The sequence below is a fragment of the Lithobates pipiens genome, unplaced genomic scaffold, assembly GCF_037356315.1.
Source record: "Lithobates pipiens isolate NorthernLeopardFrog02 unplaced genomic scaffold, aLitPip1_a1.2 Scaffold_8, whole genome shotgun sequence".
NCBI classification, from domain to species: Eukaryota; Metazoa; Chordata; class Amphibia; order Anura; family Ranidae; genus Lithobates; species Lithobates pipiens.
The window spans coordinates 599655604-599677887 of NW_027507903.1; the positions used below are offsets into that span (position 1 = coordinate 599655604).

The 22284-nt window shown below is 42.2% G+C and overlaps 1 protein-coding gene across 1 annotated transcript in view; it reads left to right on the forward strand.

Annotated features, from left to right (window-relative positions):
- LOC143962297 (uncharacterized) overlaps window positions 1-22284 on the forward strand; it is an 89551-nt gene that overhangs the window by 25042 nt on the left and 42225 nt on the right. The window contains exons 14-18 of the mRNA XM_077471599.1: window positions 639-745; window positions 848-906; window positions 4162-4316; window positions 11251-11310; window positions 20069-20243. Of these exons, the coding sequence (XP_077327725.1) occupies window positions 639-745; window positions 848-906; window positions 4162-4316; window positions 11251-11310; window positions 20069-20243 (556 nt within the window). The remainder of the gene's footprint in view (window positions 1-638; window positions 746-847; window positions 907-4161; window positions 4317-11250; window positions 11311-20068; window positions 20244-22284) is intronic.

The following is a 22284-nucleotide window of genomic DNA, read 5'->3' on the forward strand; positions in this document are numbered from 1 at the left end:
CGGATGATGGATTGAACAGTGCTCTGTGAGATGTTCAAACCTTGAGATTTTTTTTATAACCTAACCCTGCTTTAAACTTCTCCACAACTTTATCCCTGACCTGCCCGGTGTGACCTAGCATGATTGTCGGTGATGGTTGCAATATAAGCCCTACCCCCCAAATAAGCCCTACCCTGTTTCCTCAAAAATAAGCCCTACCCTGAAAATAAGACCTATAAGGACTTTAACTAGGGCTTATTTGGGGGGGTAGGGCTTATATTGCATTCATCACCGACAATAACGCTAGGTCTTATTTTCGGGGAAACAGGGTAGGTGACTTCTGCAGGCAATTGGAACCACTAGATTTTAATTAGGGATATCAGAGTAAAGGAGGCTGAATACAAATGTACGCCACGCTTTTCACATATTTATTTGTAAAAAAAATGTTGAAAACCGATTATCTACTTCCTTCCATTTCACAATTATGTGCCACTTTGTGTTGATCTATCACATAAAATCCCAATAAAATACACTTTCGTTTTGGCTGTTTTGGTTGTAACATGACAAAATGTGGAAAATGTCAAGGGGTATGAATACTTTTTCAAGGCAATGTATATCTAATACTTCAATAATACTAACAGTCACCCTTTGCTTTACAGATACAAAAGTGAACACATATGTAAATGTAACACTGCGATTTCCTGAACAATCATATGAAGACTATGCAAAAGATAAAGACAAATTTGAGGAAGATTTTAAAACTGCGGTGAGATGCCACATACATTCATACACATACATAGGGAGGGATATGTGATATATATTTTTTATTAAAAAAGCATCCTTTATAAAAGTCCTTCTCTCTTCACAGATGAGACAGACCTATATAGATGTCCCAGATTACAAGGATGTTGAAATTATAGACGTACGGTAAGGCTCATTTTTTTTTTTTTTCTTTCTGCTTATGTTTATTTCAGCCGCTAAATGTCCTGCAATGTCAAATGCGAATGTCCACAATTAGTTAAAAAAAAAAAACTCTTTTCTGTGCCCCTCTCTGATTTAGCTTCACCTACTGTGGCCAAACCTTTCCTCATTTCATGACTGAGATCCACCAACTGCAACACCATTTTCCTATGAGACTTAGGGCTCATTTACACTGGTGTTAACCCTCTGAAGAGCGATCCACAGTGGCTTACTTTTCAGATGGTATTTGAAAGGCTGTTAGAATGTGTTAAGTCACCCCCTTGCCGTCTGCTTTCACCTGTAAAGGCTTTTACGGGTCCTCTTCCTGTTTGCTTCCTTTAAAGGCTACCCAACCCCTTCTTCTAACCACCCCCCTTCTCACCAGTTACTTTCTTTAACCCTTTCCTGTGCCCTTCTCACCCTGTCATGCTGTCCCTACACTACCACTCGTTTCTCTCCTTCTCGTTCCCGGGACTTTCTGAACCACTGTGCCGCAACCATGTGTTTTGCTTGCGGTTGCAGCATGGCTTCAATCACTTAAAGCATACCTCCCAACTTTTTTGAGATGGGAATGAGGGACACCTATTAGCAAAAGTATGTAGACATCGGCCACGCCCCTTGTCACACCCCTCTTAATGAAGAATTGCTTAAAAAAGAAAGTACACAAGCCCACAAGTGCTTTTTTTTATACTACTACTACTACTTTATATTGGCTACTCAAATATACAAATGCAACAATTTAGAAACCGGATGAAAGGTTTAGCACTGGGAAACAGTTTTTGAAAGGTAACAAGGGCATTTTATATACAACTTTATAGATCAGACCAAAATGAGGGACAAATGAGGAGGAAATATTTATTTATATATTTTTTAAATTGCAAGCATGTTATACCTACCTGCTCTGTGCAGTGGCCCTGATCCTCCTCTCTCAGGTCCCCAGCCACCACTCCCGCTCCCCCCTTTCTACTAAGTGCCCACCATAGCAATCCACTTGTGCGTGCTTGCTTCGGAGCCGGTGTCCTATACTGTCCCCCATCGGATAGTGTCCTCCGTGTACTGTGCATGCGCAGTACACAGCACACACAGATTCTGAAAATACCCGAAGATGAACAGCGCCTGCGCCGTGAGTCCAGGTTCTATCCCCACCATCCAAGTGGACATAGAGTTCGAATATAAAAGAGCTGAGCGCAGCGAGGCTGAGCCCGAAGCGTGGCGAGCGAAGCGATCCCATGGGGGGCCCTCTAATTTTCCCAACCCTATGTCCGCTTGAATGGTGGGGCTACCACCTCCACTCACGGCGCAGGCGCTGTTCATCTTTGGAGATTTTCCGAAGCTTCGTCTGCTCCGTACTGTGCATGCGCAGTACGGGGCGGACACTATATGATGGCAGGACACTATCTGCCAGAACACCGGCTCTGTGTGTACATAGACACATAGAGTGTGGCTCGGCACTATTCTCCGCTCCCTCCCCACTGGCTGTGATTGACAGCTGCGGGAGCCAATAGCCGCTCTGCTGTCTCTGAGCCTATGAGGAGGGAGAGAGCAGAGAGAGTCACTAATCTCATGTATATCTCTGGATCTAGGTTGGGCACAGGGAAGTATAAAGGGTGGCTGGAGGGGAGAGGAGAACACGGAAGTTTATTTTTTTTACCTTATGCAGAGAATGCATTTAGCTAAAAAAAATAAAAAAAACCTTCAACATTTAAAACCACCTTAAATTATTCATGAGATTTAATTCTTGGTGCAATCACAATGCTTCACTTTGTAATCCCCCTCCACTGCTTTTGCAGGCTAAACCTCTTACATAATGGGGTAATATTTTTATTTATTAACCACTTCAGCCCCAGAAGGATTTACCCCCTTCCTGACCAGGGCACTTTTTGCGATTCGGCACTGCGTCGTTTTAACTGACAATTGCGCGGTCATGCGACATGGCTCCCAAACAAAATTGGCATCTTTTTTCCCCGCACACATAGAGCTTTCTTTTGGTGGTATTTGATCACCTCTGTGGTTTTTATTTTTTGCGCTATAAACAAAAAAAGAGCGACAATTTAAAAAAAATGCATTATATTTAACTTTTTGCTATAATAAATATCCCCCAAAAATATATAAAAATATATATTTTCCTCAGTTTAGGCCGATACATTTTCTTCTACATATTTTTGGTAAAAAAATAAATAAATCGCAATAAGCATTTATTGATGGGTTTGCGCAAAAGTTATAGCGTCTACAAAATAGGGGATAGATTTATGACATTTTTATTAATAATTTTTTTTTTTTACTAGTAATGGCGGTGATCAGCGATTTTTATCGTGACTGTGACATTATGGCGGACACATCGGACAATTCTGACACATTTTTGGGACCATTGGCATTAATACAGCGATCAATGCTATAAAATTGCATTGATTACTGTAAAAATGTCACTGGCAGTCAAGGGGTTAACCACTAGGGGGCGGGGAGGGGTTAAGTGTGTCCTGGGGAGTCTTTCTAACTGTCTGGGGGCGTGGCTGTGTGTGACAAGACACTGATCACTGCTCCCGATGACATGGAGCAGACGATCAGTGTTCTGTCACTAGGCAGAATGGGGAGATGCTGTTTACTTCAGCATCTCCCCATTCTTTAGTGACACGATCGTGGGTATCCCAGTGGCGATCGGGTCCGCGAGTCCCACAGTCACGGAGCTCGTGCACGTGTGCACAGCGGGAAATTCAAAGTAATGTACAGGTACGTTACTTTGCCTAGCTCTGCCCACGTATATATGCCAACAGCGGTCGGCAAGTGGTTAACACATTTTTCGCTAGAAATTAATTTAAACCCCAAAAAGCATAGATTTCCTGAAAACAGAGACCCTGCAGAATAAAATGGAAATAGTTGCAATTTTTGATGTTGCTCAATATTTGCACATCTGTTGATCAAATGAATATTTGCAGGAAAAATACACTGATATGAATCTTAGTGTACACAAATAATACTATACACAATTTTTGATAAAATCTAAAATATGGGGCTTCGTCAAGTAAATAGATACCAAACATGTCAAGCCTTAAAGTAGAACTAAAGGCAAAACTTTTATTTTTATTTCGGATAGAGTAAGAGAGGGGTAGAACCAGTGGCATTAGCGGTAACATTTCCATACATGGTTGATTGACTTATATTAAACTATATATCTCTTTGCAGTATATTGTAAAATAAAGCCCTTTGGATGGATTTTTTTTTTAGGTCTGGAAGTGTTATTGTGGACCATGTGGTGATCATAGAACTGGACTTTATCCTCAATGATAATTTGACTAAGGCATATGAGAACATTTATGAAAAAATAAGAAGGGAACTGAATGATCAAATAAATGCCAACTGCACTGGAGAAGACACCAGTGGTAAGTAATCATTTTTGTCATGTCAATGTTAGTGACAGTCACAGAGAAAAGAAACATATATATATATACAGTATCTCACAAAAATTAGTACACCCAGTAACACTGAAGAATTCACACTTTGTAAAGTAGTAACTGTACAGCTTGTATAACAGTATAAATTTGCTGTCCCCTCAAAATAACTCAACACACAGCCATTAATGTCTAAATCACTGGCAACAAAAGTGAGTACACCCCTAAGTGAAAATGTCCAAATTGGACTCAATTAGCCGTTTTCTCTCCCCAGTGTCATGTGACTCATTAGTGTTACAAGGTCTCAGGTGTGAATGGGGAGTGGGTGTGTTAAATTTGGTGTTATCGCTCTCACTCTCTCATACTGGTCACTGGAAGTTCAACATGGCACCTCATGGCAGAGATCTCTCTGAGGATCTGAAAAAAAAGAATTGTTACTCTACATAAACATGGGCTAGACTATAAAAAGATTGCCAAGACCCACAAACTGAGCTGCAGCATGGTGGCCAGTTTGAGGGTTTAACAGGACAACTTCCACTCAGAACAGGCACCGCCATAGTCAGCCAAAAATGTTCAGTGCATGTGCTCAGCGTCATATCCAGAGGTTGTCTTTGGGAAATAGACATATGAGTGCTACCAGCATTGATGCAGATGTTCAAGGGGTGGGTGGTCAGCCTGTCAGTGCTCAGACCATACACCGCACACTGTATCAACTTGGTCTGCATGGCTGTTGTCCCAGAAGGAAGCCTCTTCTAAAGATGATGCACAAGAAAGCCTGCAAACAGTTTGCTGAAGACAAGCAGACTAAGGACATGGATTACTGGAACCATGTCCTGTGGTCTGATGAGATCAAGATAAACTTATTTGGTTCTGATGGTGTGAAGCGCGTGTGGCGGCAACCAGCTGAGGAGTACAAAGACAAGTTTGTCTTGCCTACAGTCAAGCATGGTGGTGGGAGTGTCATGTCATACTGAAGCAGAGCATGATCCCCTCCCTTCAGAGACTGGGCCGCAGGGCAGTATTCCAACATGATAATGGCCCCAAACACACCTCCAACACGACCACTGCCTTCCTAAAGAAGCTGAGGGTAAAGGTGATTGACAGGTCAAGTATGTCTCCAGACCTAAACCCTATTCATCATCTATGAGGCATCCTCAAACGGAAGTTGGAGGTGAGCAAGATCTCTAACATCCACCAGCTCCGTGATGACGTCATGGAGGAGTGGAAGAGGACTCCAGTGGCAACCAGTGAAGCTCTGGTGAACTCCATACCGAAGGGGGTTAAGGCAGTGCTAGAAAATAATGGTGACCACACAAAATATTGACACTTTGGCCCCAATTTGGACATTTTCACTTAGGGGTGTACTCACTTTCGTTGCCAGCGGTTTAGACATTAATGGCTGTGTGTTGAGTTATTTTGAGGGAACAGCAAATTTACACTGTTATACAAGCTGTACACTCACTACTTTACATTGTAGCAAAGTGTCATTTATTCAGTGTTGTCACATGAAAAGATAGAATAAAATATTTACAGGGGTGTACTCACTTTTGTGAGATACTGTATGTGACATCGCTGTGATCATCAGGAGAAGGAGAATTTATTTTGGATTTATTTTGTTCTTTGATGGTAAATTATGATATTAGGAATCTGGCAATTCTGGGAATGCCTGATCACAATATTTTCCAGCTCATCTGTCATAGCTCATGCTGACAGTTCTTCAGCCATTTTCAGATATTATAAATCAATATCAGATTTGTCTGGTCTACTCACCACCTGTTTATATGTTGCCTCTTCTCCATGTGTTGCGGAACAGTTAAGGTGCATCCCATACACCTAAATGGGTCGCGTACGGTGATGTGGTGTGACATGCGTGAAGCAAAGCCCCTTCATGTGTATAGCCCTGAGCAGCAGCAGTTGCAAGCCCTTCTTTAGAGGGGCAGCTAAGGGTGGTAAAACTGTAGCTTAACCACCTGCTTTTACCACTCCCCATGTAAATGACCTCCCTTCCCCAACAACTAAACAGTGGCAATAGAAGCAACAGCTGATAAGTTTATCTTTTAGGTACTCCGATTTCTCTTCTTGTCAGAATGATCTTTATTAGCATATGCAGCTGGAGCTCAACTAATTGGCTCCTTGTACAGCTTTAAAGAGGTTCTAAACACAAGCATTTTTATTTTATTTTTTTTGCCATAATGCCTCCTCTCTCGATTGATCCAGCTCTGTGCACAGCTGCAGCCCTGCTCTCCTTCTCTTCATGATCTCACAGGAGAATTTGAGAGCAGCGGGAGCCAGGAGCGTTGCAAGGTCTACAAAAGATCTGGGGCTAGAGCCCCCAGCAGCAAATTAAAGAAAGTTATACACTTGGGCAGGCATACACATGAATATAATATATGTGTATGTGTGTGTGTGTTACATATATATATATACAGTGGTGTGAAAAAGTGTTTGCCCCCTTCCTCATTTCCTGTTCCTTTGCATGTTTGTCACACTTAAGTGTTTCGGAACATCAAACCAATTTAAACAATAGTCAAGGACAACACAAGTAAACACAAAATGCAATTTGTAAATGAAGGTGTTTATTATTAAAGGTGAAAAAAAATCCAAACCATCATGGCCCTGTGTGAAAAAGTGATTGCCCCCCTTGTTAAAACATACTATAACTGTGCCTGTCCACACCTGAGTTCAATTTCTCTAGCCACACCCAGGCCTGATTATTGCCACACCTGTTCACAATCAAGGCATCACTTAAATAGGAGCTGCTTGACACAGTAAGGTCCACCAGAAGATCCTTAAAAGCTACACATCATGCCGAGACCCAAAGAAATTCAGGAACAATTGAGAAAGAAAGTAATTGAGATCTATCAGTCTGGAAAGGGTTATAAAGCCATTTCCAAAGCTTTGGGAATCCAGCGAACCACAGTGAGAGCCATTATCCACAAATGGCGAAGACATGGAACAGTGGTGAACCTTCCCAGGAGTGGCCGGCCGCCCAAAATTACCCCAAGAGCGCAGCGACGACTCATCCAAGAGGTCACAAAAGACCCCACAACAACGTCCAAGGAACTGCAGGCCTCACTTGCCTCAGTTAAGGTCAGCGTTCATGCCTCCACCATCAGGAAAAGACTGGGCAAAAATGGCCTGCATGGCAGAGTTCCAAGGAGAAAACCACTGCTGAGCAAAAAGAACATCAAAGCTCGTCTCAATTTCTCCACAACACATCTTGATGATCCCCAAGACTTTTGGGACAACATTCTGTGGACCGATGAGACAAAAGTGGAACTCTTTGGAAGGTGTGTGTCCAAGTATATCTGGCGTAGAAGGAACACTGCATTTCATAAAAAGAACATTATACCAACAGTAAAATATGGTGGTGGTAGTGTGATGGTCTGGGGCTGTTTTGCTGCTTCAGGACCTGGAAGACTTGCCGTGATAAAAGGAACTATGAATTCTGCTGTCTACCAAGAGATCCTGAAGGAGAATGTCCGACCATCTGTTCGTGTACTCAAGCTGAAACGAACTTGGGTTCTGCAGCAGGACAATGATCCTAAACACACCAGCAAGTCCACCACCGAATGGCTGAAGAAAAACAAAATGAAGACTTTGGAGTGGCCTAGCCAAAGTCCTGACCTGAATCCTATTGAGATGTTGTGGTATGACCTTAAAAAGGCCGTTCATGCTCGAAAACCCTCTAATGTAACTGAATTAGGACAATTCTGCAAAGATGAGTGGGCCAAAATTCCTCCAGGACACTGTAAAAGCCTCATTGCACGTTATCGCAAAAGCTTGGTTGCAGTTGTTGCTGCTAATGGTGGCCCAACCAGTTATCAGGTTTAGGGGGCAATCACTTTTTCACACAGGGCCATGATGGTTTGGATTTTTTTCACCTTTAATAATAAACACCTTCATTTACAAATTGCATTTTGTGTTTACTTGTGTTGTCCTTGACTATTGTTTAAATTGGTTTGATGTTCCGAAACACTTAAGTGTGACAAACATGCAAAGGAACAGGAAATGAGGAAGGGGGCAAACACTTTTTCACACCACTGTATATATATATATATATATATATATATATATATAATAAAACATTATACATTATCATTACATCAGGGTCCCCAAAGCCCCCTCCTTATAACGGAGTCCCCCAAGAGCCTCCCCCTTACATTTGGGTTCCCAGAGAGCCCCCCTTACATCAGGGTCCCCAGAGAGCCTCCCTCTTACATTGGGGTCCCCTGAGAGCCTCCCCTTACATCTGGGTTCCCAGAGAGCCCCCCTTACATCAGGGTCTCCACAAAGCCTCCCCCTTACATCAGGGTCCCCAGAGAGCCCCCTTACATCATGGTCCCCAGAGAACCCCCCATACATAAGGGTCCCCAGAGAGCCCCCTTACATCAGGGTCCCCAGAGAGCACCGATCACATAAGGGTCCCCAGAGAGCCCCCATACATAAGGGTCCACAAAGCCCCTTACATCAGGGTCCCCAAAGAGGTCTTCTCCAGAGCCTCTCCCATCCTCTGGAATACTCTACCCCAATCTGTCTGACTTTCTCCTACTTTGTCCACTTTCAGACGATCCCTGAAAATTCATCTCTTCAGAGAAGCCTATCTGGCCCCCACCTTACAACTGTACATTTATTTTCTCAATCAGCACATCCCCCACACTTATTAACTCTTGTATCGCTTGACCTTCCCTCTTAGATTGTAAGCTCTAAGGAGCAGGGTCCTCTGATTCCTACTGTATTAAAGTGTATTATATTTGTACTGTTTACCCTCAAGTTGTAAAGCACTGCATAAACTGTTGGCACTATATAGATCCTATATATTAATAATAATGTGCCAATACCTTGTGGATTAATACATATCACACAGTGACTCCTTCTGTTCATAGTGGCTTATGTGTAGAAAAGATCCCACAGTACTTCAGCATATCATATGTCTTAATGGGTTATACACTGTAAAAGTAGGGCTCACCATTGGAATAGAGAAAGGAAACTCATGCAATATTGGTAAATATGTACCATAATTTCATTTAGAAATAACCCTACTACTGAGATTCATCTGTAACCGTCTTTGTTATCAATAGACACTATGAACATGTCTCTCAAAGTTCAGTTATATCTACAAAAGATGCAAAAAATGGAAAAGGTGCAGTTTCATATATCATCAAGCGATTGGTGCATAGCTCAAACTAGACATATGCAGAACAAAAAAATGTGTTTCGTTTTGTTTAGAATTTTGTGTTGTTACATTTGTTACATATAGATGATTTGTTTTCATAATACATTTTTTACATAGTTACATAGTTGGTGAAGTTGAAAAATAACACAAGTCCATCCAGTCCAACCTGTGTGTGTGATCACAATGATCAGCTGTGTCCACCGGACAGAGTGATCACGGGATCATGCTGTGCCAAGGGGTGCGATATTGTGTATGTGCACAACACCTTACCTGTAGCTGCCACCTGTTTGCAGTAAACGTACTGTGGGATGGCGGCAGGCGATTATTACTATGAACCTCAGTAGACATTTGCGACTGATTGTGTCTTTTTGTAGTCCTGATGAACAGAGATACTTGGCCCCAATGCACTGCCTTCTTGTGGTTATAATTTTGCAGTTCTTGGATTAATAAAATACATACTTGGGCCGCCATCATGGTTGTTTGGCGCTTCTTCCCATTCAAATACATAAAGGGACTTATGGAGGCTGCAGTGCTGAACAAGAGGTAGGAGACACAAGTTGCCAAAGAGTTTAGAATACTACCTATTCTCTTGTAGAGTTGGCCTTTTGCTTAGAGATCAAAGAGGGTCCCTTTAATGACTCCCTCCCAATTCTCCAAAAGGATATACTTACCTTTCATTCATTTTACTTTGTCTTTTGCCCATTTCACAGTGCTTGTATTTTCTAATGGGCACAGCACTGTTTTATAGGGGGCTCGGAGAGAGTCCTCATCCCTGCGCAAGTTCCAACTAGAGCGACTCAGATATTACACAGGGGTGTCTGTATTTGGCCTGTTGCTGAAACAGAGCGCACATTCTGGATTTACCTGAATTGCAGGGTTTTTTCTGGATTGAACTGATGTTTGATTGGCTGGAGCTGCTTTTTAAATGTCATATAAAATGTTGCTTATAGCCAGTAAAAGGCCTGGTTCATATTGGTGCGGGTACTGGTTCAAATCGCATGTCAAATTGGCGGCAATGACACCATCCTAATCAGTGTGACGCTGTATTTGCCGCGCCAAACCGATTTCAAAAAGTTGTTTCTGTACTACTGTTTGAGATTTCCCCCACAGTTGTCTGTGAAATCGCAGCCGAAATCGGGACTGACATACGGGAGTGAAATTGTGTGAGTTCAGCTGAACTTGCACGGTTTCATTCCCGCAGCTCAGTGTGAACCAGGGCTTATGCCACGTACACACAAGCGGATTTTCTGTCAGAAAAATCTTGGGTGGTTTTTCTGACGGAATTCCGCTCAAGCTTGGCTTGCATACACACGGTCACACAAAAGTTTGCTGAACTTTCGACCGACAAGAACACAGTGACGTACAACACTACAATGAGAAAAAATAAAGTTCAATGCTTCTGAGCATGCGTTGAATTGTTTCCAAGCATGCGTAGGAATTTTGCGTGTTGGAATTGCTACAGAGGACTGGAATTTTCCGATCTGAACTTTTTCTGACTAAAAAATTGAGAACCTGCTCTCAATCTTTTGCTGGCCGGAATTCTGCCAGCAAAAGTCCGATGGAGCATACACACGGATGTGTTTTCCGACCAAAAGCTCTCATCGGTCTAATTTCGGCCGGATTTCCAATCGTGTGTACGCGGCATAAGTGCTAGAATGGGATGAATGCAGCTGAAGGAATAAAATATGAGATGAGGTATCACTAATTAAATTAATTGTATTCAATTAACTAATTTACCTTCTTTTCTAGATGTCACATTCTGTTTTTCGAACCCCCCAAATATTACCAAACAGGACGTACCCATTGTGGGTAAGTGAGAATTTTAAGCATCTTATATTTCATACAGAGAACACATGCTTTGTAATATACCACTATTAGGAATGATAGCTGGATTTTGCCAAATTTAATTTTAAAGTAAAATTTGTGTTTTCCAGAAATCCCCTCCAATTTTGCTTCATAGCACTATGTAACTTTAATTTTTTTTCCAATTTGCTAGTTGGTCTCCCTTTTTTCCTATTATCTAAAATCCTCTATTAACTAAAAATAAATAAATAAATACATAAAAACACACTAACAAATAACACAGGGAAAGGATGTTGAATTATTATTTTACTTTTATTTTGGTTATTTTTCTTTTATAAATTTACAGTGCCTTGAAAATTATTCATAACCCTTGAAGTTTTCCATATTTTGTCATGTTATAACCAAAAACATAAACTTTATGTGATAGATCAACACAAAGTGGCACATAATTGTGAAGTGGAAGGAAAATGATAAATGATTTAGCAAATTTTTTACAAATAAATATGTGAAAAATGTGGCGTGCATTTGTATGCAGCCCCCTTTACTCTGATACCCCTAACTAAAATTGAGTGGAACCAAATGCCTTCAAATGTCACCTAATTGGTAAATAGTGTCCACCTGTGTGTAATTTAATCTCAGTATAAATACAACTGTTCTGGGAAGCCCTCAGAGGTTTGTTAGAGAACCTTAGTGAACAAATAGCATCATAAAGGCCAAGGAACACACCAGACAGGTCGGGGATAAAGGTGTGGAGAAGTTTAAAGCAGGGTTAGGTTATTATAAAAAAATATCCCAAGCTTTGAACATCTCACGGAGTACTGTTCAATCTATCATCCAAAAATGGAAAGAGTATGGCACAACTGCAAACCTACCAAGACATGGCTGTCCACCTAAACTGACAGGTCGGGCAAGAAGAGCATTATTCAGAGACTCAGCCAAGAGGCCCAAGGTAACTCTGGAGGAGCTGCAGAGATCCACAGTTCAGGTGGGAGAATATGTCTACAGAACAACTATTAGTCATGCACTCCACAAATCTGGCCTTTATGAAAGAGTGGCAAGAAAGCCATTGTTGAAGGAAAGCCATAAGAAGTACAGTTTGCAGTTTGCAAGAAGCCATGTGGGACACACAGCAAACATGAGGAAGAAGGTGCTCTGGTCAGATGAGACCAAAATGTAACTTTTCAGCCTAAAAGCAAAATACTATGTGTGGCAGAAAACTAACACTGCACATCACCCTGAACACGCCATCCCCACTGTGAAACATGATGGTGGCAGCATCATGTTGTGGGGGTGCTTTCTTCAGCAAGGACAGGGAATCTGGTCAGAGCTGATGAGAAGATGGATGGAGCCAAATACAGGACAATCTTAGAAGAAAACCTGTTAGATTCTACAAAAGACTTGAGAATGTGGCAGAGGTTCACCTTACAGCAGGACAACAACCCTAAACACACAGCCAAAGCTACAATGGAATGGTTTAGATCAAAGCACATTCATGTTTTAGAATGGCCCAGTCAAAGTCCAGACCTAAATACAATTGAAGATCTGTGGCAAAACTTGAACATTGTTGTTCATAGACACTATCCATCCAATCTTACAGAGCTTGAGCTATTTTGCAAAAAGGATGGGCAAAAATGTCACTCACTAGATGTCCCCAAAAAGACTTGCAGCTGTAATTGCAGTGGTTCTACAAAGTATTGACTCCAGGGAGGCTGAATACAAATGCATTCCACACTTTTTCCAAAATTTTTATAAATAAATATGTGAAACCAGTTATTGTACCACTTTTTGTTAATCTATCACATAAAATCCCAATAAAATAAATTTACATTTTTGGTTGTAACAAGAAAAAAATTGGAACATTTCAAGGGATATAAATACTTTTTAAAGGCACTGTATATTAAATTCAATTTATAAATTCTATATCTATGAATTCAAACTCAGAATATACAGAATACAAAATGTAGGAGGTGCAGCATCCTGTGTACAGAAATGACGCACATCAAAATATTATTTTTTATGTATATAATTATGTATATAATTATATGTATATGATGTATAATTAAAATTTTTGATGCAATGCTGTGCAGCAGGGCTCATTCCTGCACTCCAACTAGAGTATATGGGAGAGGTTGCAGTGTTGTGGCACCAGCACCAGTGCCTAAGGCCCAATTTTTCAGCCCCTGTTTAACAGGGGAATGTAATTACAATTTTTGATGCAATGCTTTGCAGCAGGGCTCATTCCTGCACTCCAACTAGAGTATCTGGGAGAGGTTGCAGTGTCGTGGCACCATCAAGCAGTGCCTAAGGGCCAATGTTTAGCCCCTGTTTAACAGGGGCATGTAATTACAATTCTTGATATAATATTTCACAGTAGGGCCCATTCCTGCACCCACCGAGAGTAACTGTGAGGACTTATAGTGTTGTGGCACCAGCACCATCAGCATAACAACCAAAGGCCCAATTTTTCTACCACTGTTCAACAATGGCATGTAATTACAATTCTTGATATAATCATTCACAGCAGGGCGCCCAAGCGCCCACCAAGTGTCACTTTGAGGGCTTACAGTGTTGTGGCAACATCAACACCTTAGGCCCCCATTTTTGCAGAGTATATAGGGCAAGCCCCTACTTTCAAACATCCAACTTTCAAATGTCTCCTACTTGCAAACAGAAAGAGACAACAGAAAGGGAGATGAAAAAGACGGACGGCCCAAAAAATTATACAGGGGTGATAACCCTTCCCTATGTTTTCCAAAAAGCTTAAAAATAGATTTTTTGACTGGAGCTACACTTTAAAAATGTACCAGTTCAAAATTACAAACAAATTCTACTTAACACAACAAACCTACACAGTCCCTGTCATGTTTGCACCGCCTGTATACTGCTGTTCTGAGTACAGTGGTGTGAAAAAGTGTTTGCCCCCTTCCTCATTTCCTGTTCCTTTGCATGTTTGTCACACTTAAGTGTTTCGGAACATCAAACCAATTTAAACAATAGTCAAGAACAACACAAGTAAACACAAAATGCAATTTGTAAATGAAGGTGTTTATTATTAAAGGTGAAAAAAAATCCAAACCATCATGGCCCTGTGTGAAAAAGTGATTGCCCCCTAAACCTAATAACTGGTTGGGCCACCCTTAGCAGCAACAACTGCAACCAAGCGTTTTCGATAACGTGCAATGAGGCTTTTACAGCGTCCTGGAGGAATTTTGGCCCACTCATCTTTGCAGAATTGTCCTAATTCAGTTACATTAGAGGGTTTTCGAGCATGAATGGCCTTTTTAAGGTCATACCACAACATCTCAATAGGATTCAGGTCAGGACTTTGGCTAGGCCACTCCAAAATCTTCATTTTGTTTTTCTTCAGCCATTCGGTGGTGGACTTGCTGGTGTGTTTAGGATCATTGTCCTGCTGCAGAACCCAAGTTCGTTTCAGCTTGAGTACACGAACAGATGGTCAGACATTCTCCTTCAGGATCTCTTGGTAGACAGCAGAATTCATAGTTCCTTTTATCACGGCAAGTCTTCCAGGTCCTGAAGCAGCAAAACAGCTCCAGACCATCACACTACCACCACCATATTTTACGGTTGGTATAATGTTCTTTTTATGAAATGCAGTGTTCCTTCTATGCCAGATATACTTGGACACACACCTTCCAAAGAGTTCCACTTTTGTCTCATCGGTCCACAGAATGTTGTCCCAAAAGTCTTGGGGATCATCAAGATGTGTTGTGGAGAAATTGAGACGAGCTTTGATGTTCTTTTTGCTCAGCAGTGGTTTTCTCCTTGGAACTCTGCCATGCAGGCCATTTTTGCCCAGTCTTTTCCTGATGGTGGAGGCATGAACGCTGACCTTAACTGAGGCAAGTGAGGCCTGCAGTTCCTTGGACGTTGTTGTGGGGTCTTTTGTGACCTCTTGGATGAGTCGTCGCTGCGCTCTTGGGGTAATTTTGGGCGGCCGGCCACTCCTGGGAAGGTTCACCACTGTTCCATGTCTTTGCCATTTGTGGATAATGGCTCTCACTGTGGTTCGCTGGATTCCCAAAGCTTTGGAAATGGCTTTATAACCCTTTCCAGACTGATAGATCTCAATTACTTTCTTTCTCAATTGTTCCTGAATTTCTTTGGGTCTCGGCATGATGTGTAGCTTTTAAGGATCTTCTGGTGGACCTTACTGTGTCAAGCAGCTCCTATTTAAGTGATGCCTTGATTGTGAACAGGTGTGGCAATAATCAGGCCTGGGTGTGGCTAGATAAATTGAACTCAGGTGTGGACAACCACAGTTATAGTATGTTTTAACAAGGGGGGCAGTCACTTTTTCACACAGGGCCATGATGGTTTGGATTTTTTTTCACCTTTAATAATAAACACCTTCATTTACAAATTGCATTTTGTGTTTACTTGTGTTGTCCTTGACTATTGTTTAAATTGGTTTGATGTTCCGAAACACTTAAGTGTGACAAACATGCAAAGGAACAGGAAATGAGGAATGGGGCAAACACTTTTTCACACCACTGTATATAGGGCCTGGGGGCCCCCCACACCTTTCCTTTATTTAATTTGGGTACGGGGTTCCCTTTAATATCTGTGCATGACCAAAAGGGGCTGGTAATGGACGGAGGGGGCTACCCATGCCATTTTTCTCAATGATTTTGATCCACATTGCTGGAACCAGACATGACATTAAAACCGTAAGCAGTTTTAAATGACTTTTTTTCCGTTAAATGTCATTTTGTGCAGGGATTGTTCTAAACACGGGAAACACGTGCCACTTCACAGGCATACTATAGATGCCCCCCAGGCACAATATTTAAAGGAATATTTCCCTTTTTTCACTTTAATCGTCATTAAAATCAGTGCTCCCGAAAAAACATCAGTTTAAAAAAAAAAAAATTGGCAATGACCCATGTCCCCTGGGGCAGGAGCCGGGTCCACAAGCCCTTTTTAGGACAATATCTTGCTTATTAGCCATTAAACTTAGCACTTTTTATTTCAAACGTTCGAGTCCCATAGACTTCAATGGGGTTCTAAAGTTCGCACAAATTTTCGGGCCGTTCGAAAGTGCTGGTGCGAACTTGTAACTAAACCGAACCGGTTTAGTTACAAGAAAGATAGCTGGAAATCAGAAGATACATCGTCAGGGGATGAGATAAAAGAAAAAAAAAAACATATATATGGGCAGGACCATAGAAACATAGCAGAATACATTTTGCCTAAATTTGTGAAGAAAGATTATTTACAGTAATACCTTGGTTTGCGAGCATAATTCATTCCAGATGTTTGCTTGTAATCCAAAGCACTCGTATATCAAAGCAAATTTTCCCATACGAAATAATGGAAATTCAGGTAATTTGTTCCACAACCATTTATTCATATAAAAATGATAAAAATTTGAGCAAAAGCTCATATTAATACTGTACAGTACTGCAGTAGGAATACTAAAAAAAAAGAAGAATCACAGTTTTAATGTAAAGAAAAGAAAAAAAAGAATTACTCTCACAATGTTAAGGAGCTACTACTCGTATATCAAGACAGTGCTCGTATAGCAAGAAAAAAAAAAAAAATGTTGCTTGTCTTTCAAAACACCCATATACCGCGTTACTCTTAAACCAAGATATTACTGTATTTGCAAAATTTTATAATAGAAACTAAGAAAAACATGTTTGTTTGTTTTTCAAAATTATTTATATTTTATATATACTATATAGCAAAAAATAAATAAAAAATCTGTGGATTTTAAATGCCACCAAAATAATCCTCTATTTGTGTGCAAAAAAAATCATAAATGTTTCATATGCTTACAGTGTTGCATGACCAAGCAATTGCCAGTTAAATTAGAACAGTGCTGAATAGCAAAAAATGGCCTGGTCATGAAGGGGGTAGTACCTTACGAAGGTCAAGTGGTTGATTTCATAATTTTTTAAAACTTCTCTATCTTACAGCATGTTTTGCCTTAAAGTGGTTGTATACCCAGTTTTTTTATTTTTACATACAGGTAAGCCTATAATATGGTTTAGGAGATATTCACTTTGCATGCAGTCACTGATGTCAGTGGTGCATGTGCCGTGAAGGTCCGGCTGAAGGTCCAGTGGACAGTGCCGGACCTTGCCGGAAAGAAGACTTCCACGCACGTGCGCAGGAGTGGCATCATCATGGCTCCGGCCACTTGCAGTGCTGGAGTGACGAATCTGAAAGACACACCGAGGGGGAAATGTCAGCTTCCTTGGCATTGTCCGAGATCAGATGCTGACTCCTCGTTCTAAGGTAAGTATTTCATAATGAGCTAGTATGCGGTGCATACTAGCTCATTATGCCTTTGTCTTACAAGTTTTTATTTTTTATGCGGGCATACAACCGCTTTAAAGTGATTGTAAAGGTAATTTATTAAAACAAAAAAACAAACATGTCTATATTTACAGTACCTATTCTGTGCAATGGAATTGAACAGAGCAGCTAGGAACCTTCTCTTTTCTGGCCCCTCCCTTGCGTTCATTGACACAGACAGCAGGACCCGGCCCCACCCCCTGCTCTTTGGCCACTGGCTTTGATTGACAGCACTAGGAGCCAGTGGCTCCTGGTGCCTCAGCAAAGCCAGCGAGACCCGGAAGCAGGGCCGGCATCAGGGGGATACAGCATACACATGTAAGGGGCTCCAGCGTCTGGCCGACTGCCAGGGATATGAGAAGGCAGGGTCGGGTGCAGAGGAGCTCCATGGATGCTCCTGTATGTGTTTGAGTCCAACGGCTGTTGCTATGCCATGAGCTGACATTGGGCTCTTTGTTGATACCTCTGGCCATTTCCTGCATGTGCACCCCTCTGCATATGGAAACAAGAGCTGGGACTAGGACTACCTTACAAGTAAGGGCAGCTGTGTGTGTGACTGTGTACATGCTTTTGTGTGTATATGTCTTTGTGTGTACATGTCTCTCTGTGTGTACATGCCTCTGTGTGTGTGTACATGTCTGTGTGTGTGTGTACATGGCTCTGTGTGTGTGTACATGTCTCTGTGTGTGTTTACATGTCTGTGTGTGTGTACATGCCTGTGTGTACATGTCTGTGTGTGTGTGTACATGTCTGTGTGTGTGTGTGTACATAACTGTGTGTGTACATGTCTCTGTGTGTGTACATGCCTGTGTGTGTACATGCCTGTGTGTGTACATGCCTGTGTGTGTACATGTCTCTGTGTGTGTACATGCCTTTGTGTATGTACGTGCTTGTCATATACACACATGTGAGTGGTGCTAGGTGCTTACAGGTGTGGGGGGCAGAGAGCGTACAGGTGTGAGGGGGCTGAGAACAAACAGGTTTGAGGGGGCTGAGTGCATACAGGTGTAAGGGGGCTGAGAGTGTACAGGTATGAGGGGGCTGAGTGTGTACAGGTGTGAGGGGGCTGAGAGTGTACAGGTATGAGGGGGCTGGGAGTGTACAGGTATGAGGGGGCTGAGAGTGTACAGGTATGAGAGGGCTGAGAGTGTACAGGTATGAGGGGGCTGAGAGTGTACAGGTATGAGAGGGCTGAGAGTGTACAGGTATGAGGGGGCTGAGAGTGTACAGGTATGAGGGGGCTGAGAGTGTACAGGTATGAGGGGGCTGGGAGTGTACAGGTATGAGAGGGCTGAGTGTGTACAGGTGTGAGGGGGCTGAGAGTGTACAGGTATGAGGGGGCTGAGAGTGTACAGGTATGAGGGGGCTGAGTGTGTACAGGTATGAGGGGGCTGAGAGTGTACAGGTATGAGGGGGCTGGGAGTGTACAGGTATGAGGGGGCTGAGAGTGTACAGGTATGAGGGGGCTGAGAGTGTACAGGTATGAGGGGGCTGGGAGTGTACAGGTATGAGGGGGCTGAGAGTGTACAGGTATGAGGGGGCTGAGAGTGTACAGGTATGAGGGGGCTGAGAGTGTACAGGTATGAGGGGGCTGAGAGTGTACAGGTAGGAGGGGGCTGAGAGTGTACAGGTAGGAGGGGGCTGAGAGTGTACAGGTAGGAGGGGGCTGAGAGCGCACAGGTGTGAGGGGGGCTGAAAGTGTACAGGTAGGAGGGGGTCTGAGAGTGTACAGGTATGAGAGGGCTGGGAGTGTACAGGTATGAGGGGGCTGAGAGTGTACAGGTATGAGGGGGCTGAGAGTGTACAGGTATGAGGGGGCTGAGAGTGTACAGGTATGAGGGGGCTGAGAGTGTACAGGTATGAGGGGGCTGAGAGTGTACAGGTATGAGGGGGCTGAGAGTGTACAGGTATGAGGGGGCTGAGAGTGTACAGGTATGAGGGGGCTGAGAGTGTACAGGTATGAGGGGGCTGAGAGTGTACAGGTATGAGGGGGCTGAGAGTGTACAGGTATGAGGGGGCTGAGAGTGTACAGGTATGAGGGGGCTGAGAGCGCACAGGTGTGAGGGGGGCTGAAAGTGTACAGGTAGGAGGGGGCTGAGAGTGTACAGGTATTAGGGGGGCTGAGAGTGTACAGGTATGAGGGCGCTGAGAGTGTACAGGTTTGAGGGGGCTGAGTGCATACAGGTATGACGGGGCTGAGAGCGCACAGGTGTGAGGGGGCTGAATGCCTAATGCTTTCCTTACATTAGGGTAAACATTTTTTTTTTTTTAAGGTAAAAAATGTTTAGGCTTTACAACCACTTTAACATTTTGCACAGTACTATATTAGATGTATCCAACATATTTGTTTAACCGTGTGCGTGAACCATTAGAGGACCAAGAATGTCTCCACAATCCTTACATTTAACATATTAAATATTGGTTGCATTTATTTATTTAGATGTCCAAGGCAAGTGCACAGAAGTGGTTCCAAAAGGCTTTGAAGAGTATTTTAGCCCAGTTATAACTCAAGATAAACTGACCTGTGTGTCTCACTGCGATCGTTCTTCTCCGGACTTCTATGACTGTTATAATGGGAGATGTGAAATTGATTCTGAAACAGGACCTCATTGCTAGTAAGTATTGATTATTGATACACTATATGGTCAAAACTTTGTGGCTGCCTAACCATTACATCTGATATGGCCAAATGTACATTGACACTCCTCCAAGTGATTTAGGAGCTCATGTGATTCGAGTTAATGTTACAGTATACAGAGACATTCTATACAATTATGCACTTCCAAACTTGTTGTCGGAGTTTAGGGAAGGCCCATTACTGTTCCAGTATGAGTGACTGTGCCCCCAAATGTTTATTTGGCCAAGTTCCCAGTGGCACACTTCAAAATCAAATCTCAAGAAAAGCTTTTCCAGAACAGTGGAGGTTGTTGATCTATTCACAAAAGCTAGGAAGGTGGGGGTGCCCCATTGTTATAGCCATGGATTAGGAATGGGATATTCAACAAGCTCATATAGGTGGGACAGTCAGGTTTCCACAAAATGTAGACAATAGTGTCTATACATCTGTTTGTTTCTATCCATTTCTATTGCATTATTTTAGGCAATGGGTTTGCTTTTATAAAGGCGAATAGACAATTTCCCCCAGAGCTAAGTGAATGAGGTGAAGCACAGCTGACTTCTATCATCCAATCAAGTTAAAAAAAAATGCAGATATTTAATTTTTCCTTGCCTGTGATTGGGATGGAACAATACTTTCTACAGCATTTAACCCTTGCAGCCACTTGGATTGTGGATTTTGATGTCAAATTTCGATTAAGTTTTAGGCATAGTCTTTTACCTAAAATACAATTTTAGTTTTAGTCGTATTTTATTCATCCGAATTGTTTTCTTTTTAGTCATATTTTAGTCAACTAAAACCTCCAGTACATTTTAGTCGACTAAAATCAAATATGTTTTGTTAAATTGTAATACAGTATTTAAAGGGTTTGTTAACCCATTTATATAAGACTATGCCAGCCCCTCTATTAGAGGCTGGCATAGCACACAATGCAAGTCGTTTTCAAAAACGAGCATTCTAAATACCGAATTTGAGCTGTCTTCTGGGTGGTCACATGACTCCCGGCCACTTTACAACTCCGATGTATGGCTTCTGTGGGAGGAGCCCAACGGGGAGATCACGTGGCCGCTTGTCTCCTCCACAGAACTCTGCATCATAGCTGTAGCTGCCATGAGTCACGTGACCGGCCTGAAGACAGCTCAAATTCAGTATTTAGAGCGCTCGTTTTTGAAAACTACTTACATAGTGTGCTATGCCAGCCTCTAACAGAGGGGCTGGCAGTGACAATTGTACCTTTTTTTTTTTTTTCTTCAAGAATAGCGGTGGGGGCAGGTTGAACGCAGAGAGGGGAGAGAGGAGAGCAGAGGGGACAGCAGGGTATGATGCAGGGATGTACTCTAACAATGGTGGTCAGGGCTGAGCAGCCCTGACATTTGTTGTCAGTATAGAGAATGGATACAGGAAGTGCCAGGTTCAGGGAGTTTTTTTTAGAGTTTAGAGGGGGGGGGGGGGGCAGATTACACATCACAAGCACTGTGCTGTGTAATCTGCTTTAATAGACCAGGATCTGTATATATATTTTTGGGGTTAACAAACACTTTACGCATTTCTCTAGAATTTATAAAATTTCTCTAGAATTTATAAAATTGTCAGGGAAGCAACCAAAGAACTCGCAATGTTGCCAATACTGGCATGGACGCATCCGGCACTTTGCCAGGAACAAGTGCATGCAAATGCGCAATGACACTAATATGCAAACATGAATGCACAACGGTGTCAACCTGTGGTTAAAGGAAAGATAACTGTAAAATAAGTGGCCTGCCAAAGACAACAATATGTTGCCAGCAATAAAAACCTGTTAAAGGTTCTATCCTTTCCCCACTTTACAAATAAAAGTCTTTTTGTTGCTGTCTCTGTGGAGAGATTTATCATAATTTCCTCTCCTTGTCCACTTGGGATATTTACACCAAGCTTTGTGTATTCCACCTCCTTCTGATATAATCCCCATAATAAAAAAATGCAAAACACAATCAGAATAGGTTTTACTGGACACACAGAACCAATCTGCCTGTGTCACCCTACAGGAGGAGGAATGACTC